At 34.0% G+C, this 14,681-nt stretch overlaps 1 protein-coding gene across 1 annotated transcript in view; it reads right to left on the reverse strand.

The window, feature by feature from the left end:
- Nucleotides 1–14,681, reverse strand: part of LOC140440143 (uncharacterized) — a 156,116-nt gene that overhangs the window by 37,636 nt on the left and 103,799 nt on the right. Inside the window, exons 5-6 of the mRNA XM_072530448.1 lie at nt 4,219–4,389; nt 3,055–3,178 (exon numbers count right to left, since the gene is read on the reverse strand). Coding sequence (XP_072386549.1) covers nt 3,055–3,178; nt 4,219–4,389 — 295 coding nt within the window. The remainder of the gene's footprint in view (nt 1–3,054; nt 3,179–4,218; nt 4,390–14,681) is intronic.

The raw sequence follows: 14,681 nt of genomic DNA on the forward strand, positions 1-14,681 counted from the left end.
AAACTGACGTGCATAATTCTTTTGTACTCCATATTGTTTTGTTTGTAACAACTTTAATTATTATATTTATAACAATAATAACTATAAAAAGAGTTTATACTATCCTTGATTATGTTTTTAATATGTTTTAAATAAACACAGGTACCTACGTAAATAAGATAGTTATACAAACAGTTTTTAAACCATATTTTTTTATACCAATGTCTCATTGATTTGAATCTAATAGACGGGTATTTCATTAATGGTATTTGTTAAAGATATTTTTTATCGAAACGAATAAATTGGTTATTGATTAAATCATCAGCAATATTATTAAATTTATTTCTAAAAATAGTAATCATTACGCACTTTATGGCATGTAAACATAAAAAGATCTATTAATTACTTATTCTTATGTCGGTAAAGTTGGCATACATTTTATAAGGCCTAATTCAGACCAAGACTATAATTTATTACTTTATATTTGCTAATTTATTACGGAAAGAAAAAACTTATTGCTGTAGCCGTTTCCGAGAAACAATGGGTATGTTAACTTTACGGTAAAGCTAACAAAACCAGAGCTTTAACTAGGCATGGAAAAGGGCTACGTGCCACATCTTATTGGCAGCATATTTTATTGCTAATTAATTGCTGTTGACTGGTACATTGACTAACTCCCAAAACTACGGGAAAACCGAGATATCGGCTAAAACCGTTGAAACTAGATAAGTACACAAACTTATCAAAAATTAGTCCCTAATATCAAATCCGCATGAAACTACGACCCACGTTGGTTAAGATTTTGTTTAAAAATTTTTTCAAACAAATTTCAAAAATTAACTTTTTTACCCGGGACAAGGTTTTTTGAGTCATTCTGAACAAAAAAGGTACATAGTAACATTTCTGAAAGTTAATCATTGTCGAGTTATAATCATCATCATCGCCCAGCCCTTTGCGAACATTGCTGGATATGGGCCTCCCTCATTTTTGTCCATTGTGCTCTATCTTTAGCACTTTTCATCCAATTTCTTGACATTTTCTTGAGATCGACAGTCAAACTAGTAGGGGGTTTTCCTCTACTTCTTTTGTCTAACCTCGGTTTCCACTCAAGCAATCTCTTCGTCCTCTTATCACTGATTCGGGTGACGTGTCCGGCCCAGTTCCATTTCAGTGTGACAATTCAGGAAATTACATCGATAACTCCTGTTCTTCGTCTTAAGTCTTCATTTCTAACTTGGTCACGAAGAGATATACTCAGCATTAACCTGTCCATTTTTCTCTGAGCTATTTGCAGAGTTTTAGAAGTTGTAGCTGTCAATGTCAAAGTTTCGGCACTATAGGTCATCACAGGCAACACACACACAGGATAGATCTAGTATTCTAAATCCTAGTCTAAGTAGCAGTATCCTGGTTCATTTAGACCAAATTTAGACTACTATGTTAGCCTTATTTTCTGGCCAAGGTTTGAACCATCAATCCACTAAATGATTAACAGCGAATTGAATGCGATTCATCTCACTCACATTTTTTACATAAAACGTTTACAGTTTTACCTCTTCAAACATAGCATATAAGTAGCTCACGGTAAGAGGAAAAACAGCTCAAGTAACTTATAGGAGACAGTTCTAAACAATCTTGACCCTAACGAAACAGCTGTAGAATAAGCTAATACCACGACTGACAACGGGTAAAATTTATAGTATAGCATATGTATCGGTAAGTTGACTTCTGATGAGGAACTGCGGTACTAAGAGTTTCTTAGTCACCTTATGTTAAATGAGTTGCTTACTAAGCAGAATCCACGTATCAGGTATAATCCAGATTCATTAACCTTCTCCTGATATGTAGAGTTGTACTGGAAGTGATTATTCATTCCGTAAATTTTCATTGGACAAGAGCTCAGCTTATCCGGACAGCCTCACTTATCTGGAAGCTACGGAAATGGATCCATTGGTCGACCATTTTTTCAAAGATGAATATGAATATGAAGACAAGGGGAATACTAAAAGGTACTTACTGAAAGATACTCAAGTACCTGTTAAAACAAGGCCAAGAACCAAAAGACGCTCGACTGCAAGTGCTAAATTTATTTATCATCCTTGTACCTCCTCCTCCACATACCGTTTTCACAAATTTCACCGAATATTCCCCTCAGGATCCTTTATTTAAATATAAGTAGAATATAGTCCGTCTAAAATATGATCCATGCTTCCGATACTTACGTTAGTCAAAAATATTATTGTATACTATATTAAAGATAATTATTTCCCTACAGTTTCTACATTCGAATAATCGTTTTGTTTAGTGGACAAACAAATCCTCGACCGGGATTTGTTCCTAATTCCAAGCTCTTAATATAATTATACGTATTTGATTAATGAGACTACCGCCCCCACATGTAAAATTGATACAAAAATAGAGTTAATATTAAGAAGAAAATCAATAATGTCTCAATTTTCCGGCGAAATACCTGTTTAATGATGTGCTCCACATGGTATATTTCCTAATTAAAATAAGGCTTTACCGAAACGTTAGGAGTTGACATATGCCAGATATTTACATCGTTAAAAGATGACCCCTTTGAAATAAAAATCGACTTGTTTCAGCATTTTCACAGAATCCAACACTGTATATTATAATAACTAATTACTAGTGATAAATATTATCGTTTATTGCTAATCAAATCTATCTGTTTTATCCATATATATCCGGTCACCCACATTGTGCCGCTCCCGCCTGCCGCTTTGTGACCGTTCGTGATTAAAGAACAATTTCTCGTTTTTTTAAGATAAATAATCTCTGGAACTCGACAATAAATTATCAATTAGTTATAGTTTTTCGTGTGTACGTCAGAGATAAGGTAATGTGTGCTGTGTGGATGAATTAATGGAATTACAAATAATGTTTAGTGTACTATTTGACTGAGGTAATCAAATAAAAAGTGATAAGTATAATATAGATAAATAAAAGATCCTGAATTTGTGCATGACGTAAATATAAAACAGCCGTCTCTACAAAAATGACAACTTCGGTAAAAAAGTTAAACTGAAGATATTGTAATTAGCAATAACTTACCTGAACTCATAAAATATGGTATCCTAAATCTACCGGAAAGTACCCTGTCTCGAAGGGCTTGTAGTGAACAACCGTCGAACGGGAGAGCACCGCATACTAAAACGTATAGGACTACCCCTAAACTCTGAAAAAAATGAGAATTTTTACAATCATTTACAATATTTTACAATATATACATTAAATTCCTAATAGGTAATTTATTGTTTTTGCATATACAGTAATCCCTGATTATTCACGGGCTCATCAACCGCGGTTTCGCTTATCCGCGGTTTCGATATCCGCCCAATCGAATTTTAACGAATGCTCTACTCTATACCACCTCTATACTACACAAGTACACAGTAATGTCAGTAATTCATTGGCGTCTGATATCACTCCTATGCGTTACATTTTACATTTAGTATCTTTACCTCGCGTTGCCCAGTGTCCTGCCCGAAATAATTCCACGGCAGCAGTTAAGGCAAATGACTGTTTACATGTAGCTACCACAGTGCTGTATCAGTGTACCATCAGCAATGGAGGCATAGACATAATTACTGCGGCGACAGCTCTGTGTGTTCTAAGTTTACAAAATTATCTGAACGTTTAAACAATAAATGAGGTAGAAAAAAAGTCGATGCCGAAAAAGTCTTTTATTTTGATAATAATCTGAAAATGGCTTTAAACATTTTTTGCAGAGCAAATATGACAAACTTTTTCAATGAACTGACTTGTGAGGAGTCCGGAGAATTTTTTTTTAAAGCATTTTACACTGAAAAAAAAAATGGGAAAATCCCAGTAGTTGGCTGTATACCTTAGTTAAAATATTTGTTTTATCTGTCTATCTCAAAACTCAAGTACCTGTCCTTATATTAGTTTATATAGGTTTATATAAAAATTTAAAAATATATTCATCTTATTCCAAAATATTTTCACAAAATTATGATAAAACCTTGTTCAATAAAAAGAATCTATTACCTCAATTAACAAAAACTAATATTTGAATAGCTAAAGGATTTCTCCAATAATTTTCACAGAATAATATTTCCTTAACTTAATCTTCCTCTAGTTTATTTCTCTTCTGGCAATGACATAAAGTACGATGGTATAATAATAAAGATAACTGTTCAGCTCGGTATGAATATTTACCTACGAATGGAATCGATAGTGAAACTCCGTACTCACCCATATGTCAATTTCTGGTCCAACGTACTTCTTGCCCTCGAAAACTTCAGGGGCGGCATACGGGGGCGACCCACACCACGTTGACAACTGGCCGCCTATTGTGTAGTAATTAGAAAATCCAAAATCTGCTATCTTTATATTATTATTGGAGTCTAAAAGAAGATTTTCAGCCTGTAATAAAAAAAACACGTTAATTCCAGACTAGCGAAAATATCATTAAAACAAGATTTAAAAAAAAAATAAAGAGTTCTATATTTTCCTTATACATTTGCAGGTGAAATTTTTACAAAAAGGTAATTTTTTTAGAGCGAGACAATTAATTATTACGAATAAATGACAGATGCATGTTGAGGAGGAAGGTGTAGAGGTGTGTTGTGTACATAATTAGTGGAAGCAAGGATAACCCATTAGAAACATTATTAAATATAATATATTATTATTTAGTACTTCAAAATAGTAGTTTTTCAAAAGTATGAATTTAAGATAGAAACGGCTCATTGATCGTTATAACCAGATTGCAGTACGTAGACACATCTTGCGAGTGTTTATTCAATATAAAAAAATAAACGATATTTTTTAATCTTTCTGGATATTATAGATGATTATGACCGAACTATGTGTTTCACAAGAGGTAAAGAAATACTTATACTTCTTTATTTCGTTTTGAAAAATTGCCGAAAAATTGTTTATCGTATATGGTCCTCCTGATATCGGATATGCATAGTACTTATTGAACCAAATAATATTCTTCTGAAGCTATTTTCTTGTAGCATTTTAAAGTAATTACTGTTTTATTGGGAATAAGCCACAATCGAAGGTTCAGCTAAGTAAGTTTATTGACGTTTCAATTTCCATCATTTCAGAAATCGTTCTCAAAATACATACATTAATAAAATAATATTCTGTGAAGGTGAAGATATTCTGATGCGTAAGCATTTATTATTACAAGAGATAGATGACTAGCAGCTCTTAGATACAATTCCGACTTACAAACATACGAACTTTTTGTTGGTGCATACTTTAAGAAAGAAGTAAGAAAGAGTCTGTCTGATAAAATCGTTGGTACCCTTTTTTCCATTAATTTCAAAAATAATCTAACTGGGCATAAATTTTCGTTTGGTGAATTTCTTTCAGTCATTTGCTGCTTGCCAAACTTTTCGAACCGCCTTGATTTGTTTTGTTGTATTCAATTCGGCCGTAAATTCTCCCATAACATCAAATTCGTTCTGGAAAAAGTGAATCTTGCAATTTACGGCCTCATTGCCTCTCCAGGCAAGTTTAAATGAGCAAAGGTGAAAAAACTTTTTTTGTGCTCCATTGGGGGTTTCCTCGTCGTAGCTTTGGGTGATTTTTAATAGTTCTTCGTTGGATAATGCTTTTGTACTAAGTTTTTTCTTGGGCACTTTGAAGCTGCCTCCGCTTGGTATCTCTAGTAAATCTTGCACATTTAAAAGATATATCTGTGGAAGGGTCGATTTTTATGCAGTACTCCGTTAAATATTTTTCTTGTACCATTTTTGCTGTAGTATTCCATATTGACTTTACAGACTACTCTATTTAGTCTTCGCTATTGCCTTTTTTCATGTTAAAGACATAATCATCGAGAATTTTTGTTAGTTCCGTTATGGTAGTACATCTTTGAAGCTTGAAATTTCTCACCCGTAAGAACTTCGAAATCTATCACTATACTACTCCGGAAATGAAATGAGACAAGGTTAAAGAGGAGTAGGGTTTATGGTAACCAAAAAACTGCGGAAAGCCATTATCGCATTTACACCAATATCAGATAGAATTTGCACCATAAGATTTAAAGGTAAATTTCATAACGTGACAATGGTTAATGTATATGCACCGACGGAAGAGGCTGATGAAGAAGACGTTGAAAGATTCTACGGAGAACTACAGGATGTATGTGATAAAATCCAAAGACACGATGCTGTTACAACGTTAGGCGATTTTAATGCTAAACTGGGGAAAGAAGAAACGTTTGCAAATATATTTGGGAAACACAGTTTGCACACTGAAACCAGTCAAAATGGACTCAGGGTGGCACAGTTCGCAGCAGCAAATAATTACGTAGTTGTCAGTACTAACTTTCAGAGAAAAGATATCCATAAAGGAACATGGAAAATACCAGGAACTAACGAAGCCAATCAAATTGACCATATACTCATCTCAAAAAGATGGGCAACAGACATAACTAATGTCAGAACGTATCGCGGGGCGAACTCTGACTCAGATCACTATCTTGTAGGGGCAAAATTACGGCAGAAAATAGCGACAGTAGCAAAAGGGAAAAATATTCAAATCGAAAAATGGAATGTCGAAGGATTCAAAAGCGCAACAAAAAGACAAGATTACAGAAATGCTCTCCAAATAAAACTCAACCGAACTATAGAGGAAGATACTGCAGAGGAGGAATGGAGACAATTAAAAACAATTATAACGGAGTCAGCAGAGGAAACTGTCGGAAAAGCCAAAAGGCAAAGAAATGCGGATTGGTATGATGATGAATGCAGAACTGCAGTAGAGGAAAAAAGGCAAGCTAGCCTTAACCAACTTCAAAGAAATACAAGAAATAGCAGTGAGATTTATAACGAAAAAAGAATACAAGCGACTAGAATATGCAGAAGAAAGAAAAGAGAGGCTATGAAAAAACAAGTACAAGAAATCGTAAAGCATAACAACAGACGCGAAAGCAGAAAATTCTATAAATGCATAAAAGAAAGCACACAGTCATTTAGACCAAAACTAACATATATGCAAAGACAAGGACGGAGAACTACTAACAGAGAAGCAAAAAATTATAATGAGATGGAAACAATATTTCGAAGAAAATCTAAATGCAGACAACGAAAATGATCAGAACGAGACAATATATTATACGGCGGAGCTGCACATCGAAAATCCAAGTTATGAAGAAGTAGTTCAGATAATAAATAAACTAAAAAATAATAAAGCACCAGGAACGGACGGAATTTCGGCAGAATTATTAAAGCTTGGAGGATCCGAACTCTGGGAAAGAATCCATTACCTAATAACATTAATATGGACGAAGGAGCAAATGCCAGAGGAATGGACAGTTGGCCTCATACAGCCAATATATAAAAAAGGAGATAAGAGGGAATGCCAGAATTATAGGCCAATTACATTGCTAAATGTAATATACAAAATTCTTTCTGGTATAATCTACAATAGATTATTAGAATACTCCGAAAATATAATTGGTGATTATCAAAATGGATTCAGACCAAATAGAGCCACTACAGATAACATATTCATACTAAGAACGATACAAGAAAAAGCTTATGAATACGACATAGACCTATATAATATGTATATAGACTTTAAACAAGCTTTTGATAGTGTGAAAAGAGACAAAATGCTGGAAGACCTTTGTAATCTAGGTATACCTAAGAAATACATCAGCCTCATAAAAATTACATTGCAGGGTTCAAAAGCCGCAGTCAGAGTAGATGGAGAACTGACTCCCTTGTTTAACATCAACATGGGAGTAAGACAGGGAGATGCCCTATTAACCATGCTATTCAACCTAGTTCTTGAGGCAGTCATCAGAAAAACCAATATAACCGGCCATATAAACACCAAATCAGTACAAATTACTGCATATGCAGACGATGTAGCCATCATTAGTAGGAATAAGCCACGACTAATGGAAGTGTTCAAACAAATTGATCCTGAAGCAAGAAAAAGAGGTCTCAAAATAAACGAAGCAAAAACGAAGTATATGACAGTCAAAAGAATAACTGACAATGAAAATAATATCACAATAGACAACTATACTATCGAACGAGAGGATGCCTTTACATATCTCGGCACAGAAATCAATCAGAATAACTCCGTAAGTACCGAAATTAATGCACGTATTTCCAGCGGGAATCGTACATACTATGCTAATAAAAGATTGATGACATCGAAATTATTAGACAAAAGAACCAAAATGACTATCTACAGAACACTGATTAGACCCGTAGTAACCTATGGATGTGAAACTTGGGTAATGACGAAAAAAGATGAAGCCCAACTCAGGACATTCGAGAGAAAAATACTGAGGAAAGTATATGGCCCGGTACAAGAGGAAGATGGCACATGGAGAATCAGGAGAAACGACGAGGTTAATGAGTTAAATGAAGGTTATGACATTGTAAGATTTGTGAAAAGTCAAAGACTGTCATGGCTGGGACATGTGCAGAGACAAAACGATGCAAAAACAACAAAGAAAATGTTACAATGGAAGCCCATAGAAAGGCGAAAAAAAGGAAGGCCCAGAACGAGATGGTTGGATGACGTGGAAGACGACCTGAAAACAATGAACATAAGACAATGGAGAAGAAGGGCACAAGAGAGATCTGAATGGAAGGACATAGCCAGACAGGCAAAGACCCATCCAGGGTTATGATGCCAAAAGAAGAAGAAGAAAGAAGAACTTCGAAAATTGGGCCCAAATAGAGCTGCTGGAACTCTCTGTGTTCAATGGGACATTTTCAGAAACCAATTTTTTGATTTATTCACCTGACTGGCACTCAAATCTTGATTTTTCGTCTGGATTCATTATATCTGTCCAAAATTGATTAAGCCTAATGACGTTTGTCAAACTGAAAACAATAGAATTACCAGACAACTTCGTGACGAATTTGTCATAATTTTGTCGCTGAGAAATCACGGGCAAGAAGGAGTTTTGTCAGTAGGAAACGTTGCGTTGCTATGACGTTTTATCAGTTAAAAATAGTCTAGTTAAATAGTCATTATAAATATTCTTCGACACTTTTTGCCATTTAAGACCGAGGATATTAATTAGATGCATAACCATTAAATGGAAAATTAAAATGCTAAAAATAATTAGTGTTAAATTTTTATTTTTACTTATTTTTCCAGTTTTCTATTTATTTTATTTTAGAATAAATTTATTTATTTGCATAATTGACACAATCATGTTTACTTTTGGAATTATTTTCTACGTCATAGCGTTACAGCTTTAAAAATTGCAATTAATTAAAAAATGCAATTGCTCTGGTTATCTTGTGATGCTTCTATTGTATCCATGCACGCAATATACGAATATTTAATTAAACTTCACAGTTATAACTACAATTTACAAATGGTGGTAGTGACGTACAATGGGGCATATTAAAAAAATAAAATTAAATCCAATTTCTATAAAAGATATTTGCAATAAGAAGAAAACCGGCAAAAACCGGCGCATCTATACGCGGTAAAAAAAATATTAGAAATGTAGCTGAAATAATTTGGAACAAAAATGTCCATTCGCAATTTTTTTAAAGAATGAACTGTTTTCTCTGGAATAACGCTTGAAGCGACCGGCGATTTTAAATGTCAGTTCAATTGAGCACGTGAAATTTTTTATATAAAATTTGTATCAACTCTATAGTCCAGTCGTCAAAGAGTTGACCTCTAAAAACCATACAAACAAGCCGAATTTTGCCGAGAATAACGTATGGTCCTGAAGTTTTGGGAAAAATTTCAAAAGCATATAACTCTGACCACAATAATCTTATATTTTTATTAAATTATTCAACAATTTAACTTAACTATCCTTATTATAAATCAAAATTCAAATGACAGATAAGGGACCATTATTTTCGATTTGCCTAATAATTCCCCTGACACGTTGCATCATCCTTTGGACGACCTCGGCGTCAATTTCTCTAATTTTTGTATAATGCGGCGTCTTAACTGTTCCTGATTTTATACTTCCCATCCGTTATTATAGACTTTCCGACTTAATATTGCCCAGAACTCTTCAATTGGACGAGACTGAGGTAAGTTGGGGGGATTGTCTGCTTTCGGTACAAAGGTAATGTTGTTAGTTTCGTACCAGTCCCTTGTGATCCTCGCGTAATGACATGAAGCAAGATCTGGCCAAAAGACTATTTGATCATTTGCATGATGTGTGTTCACAAACTGAAGCAATTTAGAGAGACATCTTTGAATATAAATATTTGACTTTAAGGCTTCGCCTCGAACAACACCAATGTAGGGCTGTGAGATAAAGCCAGCCTCAGAAATTGCACACCATACAAAAATTTTGTCCTCAAAATTTTTTTTACTTTTGAATTTTATTTCTTCAGGTACATTTTCGTAATCGTTCGTGTAAAACCCATCGTTACCCTTCATCTCAGAGTTGGACAAAGTAAAATATTTTTCATCGTCCATCACGATCAACTTGTTGACGAAATGCACTCGCCTTAACGCGGCAACATCTCGGAATTCTCTCTAATTGATCCTCTGTGTATTTTGGAGCTTTCCTTCTTTTCCGGTAGATAATATTGTTACTCGATAGGATCCTGTATACTGTAGTCTTTCCAACATGAAATCTTCTGGCCAGTTTTCGCTGTGAGACCCCAATTTTGTTCTTAGCTGCTTCAATCAGTCTTGCCTCTCTTATATGGTTCAAAATCCGCGGTCGGCCACTTTAACGCAACTTAACACATGGTATCCCTTCTTCACATTCTCTGATTGTGCGATAAATTGTCGATTTGCTTATGTTTTGATCTCGATAAATATTAACAATATCTCGTTTCGACATTCGCCCAACCATATTATAAACACCTCAACGAATATCAATTTTATAAGACATTTTGCAGAGCACAAACCAAAATATTCTGCTTTGTTTATTAAATGTCAATAACTGATGACATTTCAATTCCATGGCCTTCTATGTTAAATGCATTTTGCTTCTCAAACAGACCAGGTGAAATTTTTCCCAAAACTTTAGGACCATACGTTATTAACTTTGGGACACTTAAAAAGATGCGAAAAAGTTTACCACTTTTATCCCTTTAAAACTGCCCTAAACGGGGGGTTAAAACCCAAAAAAATCGATTTACCAAGAATCTTTACGCCATAGAAAAAAAATGTTTCAAATAAAACCAACAGTTGCCGAGATATATTGCAAAAGCAAGGAAAAATATAAAATTTCTTGAATTTTTTAATAAACTGTTTAACAAAAAATTAAGCCCGCTTTAAGAACTCACGCCTAGTGAAATTATGATTTCTAGTGATACTTAGAAGTGATTTATGCTACAAGATACCTTTATATAACTTAGTGATACTTTCTTTGGTGGGGATTTAAAGGGAAATCGTGCATGAATCGTGTTACCTGACGTTGCCTTTTTGTTCAGTATTATTTGACATTTCATCATGAAAAGGCCCAGCATAGCGCCTAGAAATTATTCGGCAGTATTACGAAAATGGGCGTTCTACGAGAACTGTGTTTCGTGCGGATAGAACAACTTATGGTCCACAGTCCACATAATCGGCCTACTAAACGCACATTTCGCTATACCATCAGTAAGTTTAAATCCCAGTTTTCAGTATTGAATAACATCCGGCCAAATAGACCACATTCAGAAAGGTGCAGCAACTTGGCGTATTTGAGGTAAGGATCTTATTTTAAGAGCATAAACAATTCAATAAGTGGAAGATCTGAAGCCGATCGACCTTCCGAGTGGTCACCGTTTCAGTCGATGGCCTTCCATAAGATCCACTGTTTTCGAAAAAATTTTGCTTTCCGATGAGGCCAATTTTTGGCTTAACGGATACGTGAATAAACAAAATGCCCATATTTAGAGCGATGAGCAAGAGGTTTAAGAGTTGTCATTACATCCAGAAAAAACAACTGTTTCGTATGGTTTATAGGCCGGTGGAATCGTCGGTTCAAATTTCTTTAAAACAAAGGCCGGCCAGAATGTTACTATGAATGGAAACTGATAACAGACTATTTGGTTCCTGAAATTGAAGCTCGTTGTCTTGACTACATTTGGTTTCAACAAGATTTTGTCATATCGCCTGTGAAAGCATGGTTTTACTGCAAGAACGATTCAGTAAACAATTTATTTCACGCTTCGGTCTTGAATTGGCCGCCTAGATCCTGTGACATCACACCTCTAGACTTTTTCCTTTGGAACTATGTAAAGTCCAAAGTCTACATGAATAGGAGGAATTGGAGGCCAATATTTATCGAGTCATTGGTTAATAGGAATGTTCACTAATTTTTAAATATAGTTAAATTCAATTAAATTCAATAGATTAAAAAATATATAAAAATATAGTAAACATGAAATTGTTTAAAAATATATATTTTTTAAGATAAATCAATTCTTAATTTTAATTTTGATGGAGGCTAGAAAAACGGCTCCTCGCAGCGGGGCTACGGTGTGTGACGTCAGCAGTCGTATAATGAAGCCAAATAAGTGGTCTTTGCTACAAAGAGAGGGTAAAACTAGAAAAGGCAGTTATTATGCAAGTTAGAAAAAAAAATAAATGCAAATATCTGTACCTCGGAAGGAATCAACACTATGTTCATTTTTAAAACTTTACAGGAGAGCAGTTTTAAACTTTTTTTCACCAAAAAGTATTATTGCTGCAGCTATTTATTGAGATATCGAAACAATACTTTAATAGAACATTCTGTTTATTGTTATTTACATAATACATTTGTTATAATTAAAAACAAATTTGATCCTGTGTTTTTTAACCCTTTTAACGGACATGGTGTTGTATCCATCTAATAAAGTTATTGTACTGTAAGAATTAGTATGGGGTATTCAATAAAAACTACAATCCTATTTGACTTTTACTGATAAAATTTATTTAACCATACAATTTACCTTTACTAATACAAATAATACATCTATGTATTTAACCAAAATGGCATTTTAGGTACAAACCACTCAGTCATCCTCAAGTAAGTCTCCTTCTGGATAGTCACTATTAGTATTACTAGTAGGTATGCTTTAAGTTTTGATAAAAATCATGGTAAAATGTAGGAACATTTGACAGTAATGCCAATAGATCGTTATACTTTTGTTGTGATATAAGTATTGGACTTTGTGATACCAGTTGCAAATCTTTTGGCAATGTAAGGTGTCGCCTTCGAAACCTAACAAGGTCAATCTCCTGGTTTTCGTCATGAAAATTACTTTTTAAAAACAGAGTTCCAATGCTGTTTTATTTAACTTGCAGTTAAACACAGTTTAACAGAAGAACTTGTTGTTTGTTAATGTCTCTTTCCCATTAATCAAAGGCGGATTTTAAGATGTTTTGACATCATACAAAGACCTTAAATTTTTAAAATCTTCTAGTTCCATATTATGTACGGTATATTTCATTGAGGTTTGTCTGACTAACTGCTGCCAGTTCCAGGGCATGTAAATAGAAATGTTAAGTTTTTCTCTTTCGCTCTATCAGCGCATGGACAGTGTTCGCCTCCATGTGGGTATTACTGTTTAGTAGAAACTTCTGGATGATAATTTTTACTTTTTAAACAAGTATTAATGCTAACATTTTTATTCTGGCCGTAACATTTGTAAGACCATAGTATGATTTCTTTTATGTTACTGTCAGGAATGACGGTATCTGCCCATTTTAGTAATGCAGATCTTATTTCATTTCCACTACGAATAGTTTATCAGAACTTTTGTCTATATCAGACTGATCTTTGTTATCAAAACTCAAGGCATCTCTAATAATATGCTCTTCATTTAAAACATCATTGCTTGGTGTATTATTTGATTCTGAAATTAAACTAGGCGTATAATATTTGTTGTAAAAGACTTAATAATATTGCTAGTCTAAGGTTGGTACTCAATGACTACATTACCCTTTTGAGTTTATGCCTTTTAAAAATAATGAGCAAAAAGGTAGCTTACCTGTAAATGCAGTAGAAGAATTCGCAGAACTTTTTAGTAGGTACTTCAAGAATCTTTCTCCTACGAGAATTATGGTTCATTGTTCTTATTATTAGTAACAAACCACTGTAAACACACCATAAATAGCAAAAGTATTATTAGATCACTAACAGTCTACCTCTCATCATAGAGATATGCGCGGCGGTAATTCACATGGTTAGAGGGACAAAACATTAAGTCCACATGGTGTTTTATCCCTCTAAGTAAAAATGGCCTTGTTGTTCTTTTAAAGGTCACTTTCTTTATCAGCAAATGGTTTAGGACCTAGTGCTCTATTCCTTTAAATAAAGTTATAAAAGTTAATTATTAGTCTGTAAAAGTGTCTAAATTGAAAAAATGGACATGTGTTGTATCCCTCCAAGGTACAGATATAAAAACCTATGGTTTGACACTTTTAAGTAAGTATGGTGTTAAATTGTTTGGAACTGTAATAAAAATCTTCTCAGAATTGATATTAGATGTATTTAGACACCCAGGAACAAAACACCACTTATTTGGCTTCATTATCGGTGATTAAATACTTAAAGAACTGGTCACACTTCGTAAATACGTATACAAAACAAGTTGTCGATACGACTGCTGACGTCACACACCGTAGCCTCGCTGCGAGGGGCCGTTTTTCTAGCCTCCATCAGAATTGAAATTAAGAATTGATTTATCTTAAGAAATATATATTTTTAAACAATTTTATGTTTGCTATGTTTTTATATATGTTATAACCTATTGAATTTA

The sequence above is a fragment of the Diabrotica undecimpunctata genome, chromosome 4 (genome assembly GCF_040954645.1).
Source record: "Diabrotica undecimpunctata isolate CICGRU chromosome 4, icDiaUnde3, whole genome shotgun sequence".
NCBI classification, from domain to species: domain Eukaryota; kingdom Metazoa; phylum Arthropoda; class Insecta; order Coleoptera; family Chrysomelidae; genus Diabrotica; species Diabrotica undecimpunctata.